The sequence below is a fragment of the Electrophorus electricus genome, chromosome 22, assembly GCF_041902795.1.
Source record: "Electrophorus electricus isolate QZ-2024a chromosome 22, ASM4190279v1, whole genome shotgun sequence".
In the NCBI taxonomy this organism is placed as follows: Eukaryota; Metazoa; Chordata; class Actinopteri; order Gymnotiformes; family Gymnotidae; genus Electrophorus; species Electrophorus electricus.
The window spans coordinates 14,612,501-14,615,000 of record NC_137518.1 but is presented as its reverse complement, the minus strand read 5'-3'; the positions used below and the strand labels follow the sequence as shown (position 1 = coordinate 14,615,000).

Genomic DNA, 2,500 nt, shown 5'->3' with positions numbered 1-2,500 from the left:
AAAAACCTCAAAACACTTCTTTATACCTATTTAAAAGGCAAACATTAACTCTTGTTGTTAATACAATAATTAGTATTCATGCATGTTTATTAATGTCATTGAAAGTATGTGATAGTCATGTACTTCTTTAGCTCTTCAGTACCCTAAGATAAGTCTAATCCTCTGTTCCCTGTCCCCTGCAGATCGGTGTTCAAAGGCTCGGCCGTGTGTGTCTACTCCATGGCAGACATTCGGATGGTGTTTAATGGGCCGTTCTCTCACAAAGAGGGTCCCAACTACCAGTGGGTGGCATACACGGGCAAGATCCCCTACCCACGGCCAGGAACGGTGAGCCACACCCGGTTTGTATGGGGATACCTAGGTAGTGGTGGCATAAGACCTTCATAAAGCTGCCATAACACTGTCATAACACAGTTGTAATGGCATCATAATTCGGCACTCTAGGTCAACCACACATGCGTATTACCTCTTTTAGACATGCCTCTGTTGGACATTGTAGCACCCTGAGAAATGCACCTAGTAGCTTTGAGTTTCCTATGCATGTGAAGTCTGAACCTCCTAGCATCCGTTGTAATCCAGGTATGGGCCCTCAGCATAAGAACCATATTAGACCATAGACATTAATGCCTTGGGGTCAGGCACAGTAAAATTATGTGCCAGATTAAATTATGAAGGAAAACCCCCAATCAAGATCCATTTTGCTCATGGTTTGGACTTGATCAGTCGCACGAAAACTCATTGGCCATCTTAATGTTCTTGTGCTTCAGTGTCCCGGAGGAACCTTCACTCCCAGCATGAAGTCCACCAAAGACTACCCTGACGAGGTCATCAACTTCATGCGCAACCACCCCACCATGTATAACGCTGTATACCCCGTGCACAAGCGCCCCCTAGTGGTCAGGACCAACGTGGACTATGAGTTCACCACCATCGCGGTAGACCAGGTGACGGCAGCAGACGGCAACTATGAGGTGCTCTTCCTGGGCACAGGTGGGTTTAACATGTTACTGTATAGCATAAGAACAAGGCTGGATTATAATCTATCGTTTTACTGTCATCTGCCAAACCCTACGAACACAACTGTATTACCTGTAAGTAAATGCATCATCGGCCATGGAAGTTTACACGTCGACGTTTGTAGCAAAGTTGCAATGGTGGATTAAGCCTGTCCGGCTAACCGTGTGACCAGAGCCCCTTTGACACATCGTCAGCGAGTGTTCGGCTATTCGGAGAGGCGGCCCCTTACTTGGCATTCCGCTGGGCTTTGGGAAAGTGCACATGCCTGTTTTCAGATCCAGCACGTTCCACTGGACAAAAGCTCCGTCACTCCACTTGAAAGGGGACGCGGTGCTCATGAAAAGCTCAGCCTGTGTTTGTTTGACTTCTGCTGGCTCCCCTTTTTGAGGCTCTGGAGTGCGCCCGCTCTTTCAGGGATTGAGTCATTTCGAGCGCGCACGGTTTCAACTCTGCGTGCACCCTGAACGCGCACGGGCTGCCTTGATGACAGCCTTTCCGTCCCTCCCCCTCCCGGGGCCCGCTTCAACGCCCCCGCTCGTCCCGCGGCCGTTCCGCTGCTCGGGGACGCTGTTTATCAGAGGACCGAAATTCCTTTTCCTCGTTTCAAAAGGACGTTAAGTTTCCCCGTCATTCAAACAGGGGGCTTTGAAGGCTGTAGGTCAAAGGTTGGTGAGCGAGAGTGCAAGGGTCCCTCAGACCGCTCACACCAGCAGAGCTGCTACTCTCCTTCATTCCTCATGTCTCTCCATGTCTCTTTCCTCTTCTCATTTTGTCTTGTCAAACTGTTAAAAGCGCCGGAAGGCGTCATCCGGCGTGACGCTGTTGCGCCTGTATGACGACAGTAATGTAACGTAGCGGCTCTGTGTGCGCCCATCCAGGCTGCTGGCCTGCTCCAATCCTAGAATGCCATGCTTCAGGGTGTGCCCACCATGACATACCTGAGATGGGGGGGGGGGGGGGTGAATAAATCAGCGTAGAAGAAACAAACAAGGGGTACAATTGGGCAAGAGTTAAATGGTGAACATGAGAGGAGTCAAAGAGGAGATGAGTGTAATCAGACATTAGAAGAGCTATGGTTTCAGCTGAGGTTTAGAAGTCTTTCAGCTCCAGACACAAGAGAAACACAGATAAAAGGGGAGATAATATCGAGTATAAGGGACATCAGAGTGAGCTTTCCTTCAGGGTCATGACCCTACTAAATTAGCGTTTTGTATTACATTAGAGTGGGTTAGTATGGAATTTAATAGCTTCCAGTTAACAATAAATCCACTGGCCCGCATTCAGAACAGTGCAGTTCCAGTCGGAACAGTCCCGTTAGGCAACAGTGCCTCAACATGGAATAGTTTTCTTAAAGAGCACTCAATGATTCCTGTGTTTTAATCCGTCTTGCACCGTCATCGTTGCAAGGTCTGCGTGACCGTAGTGCTGCTGTCCATTATTCCTGACTGGGACTTGGGCTGAGGCTCGTTTATAAAAGCATCCA

General features: G+C 48.8%; 1 protein-coding gene across 7 annotated transcripts in view; it reads left to right on the top strand.

The window, feature by feature from the left end:
- The window catches only part of sema3fb (sema domain, immunoglobulin domain (Ig), short basic domain, secreted, (semaphorin) 3Fb), a 99,095-nt gene that overhangs the window by 90,548 nt on the left and 6,047 nt on the right, over positions 1–2,500 (top strand). For all 7 annotated transcript variants that reach the window (XM_081704989.1, XM_081704991.1, XM_035520132.2 and 4 more), the window contains 2 exons: positions 183–327; positions 768–990. In XM_081704989.1, coding sequence (XP_081561115.1) covers positions 183–327; positions 768–990 — 368 coding nt within the window. The remainder of the gene's footprint in view (positions 1–182; positions 328–767; positions 991–2,500) is intronic.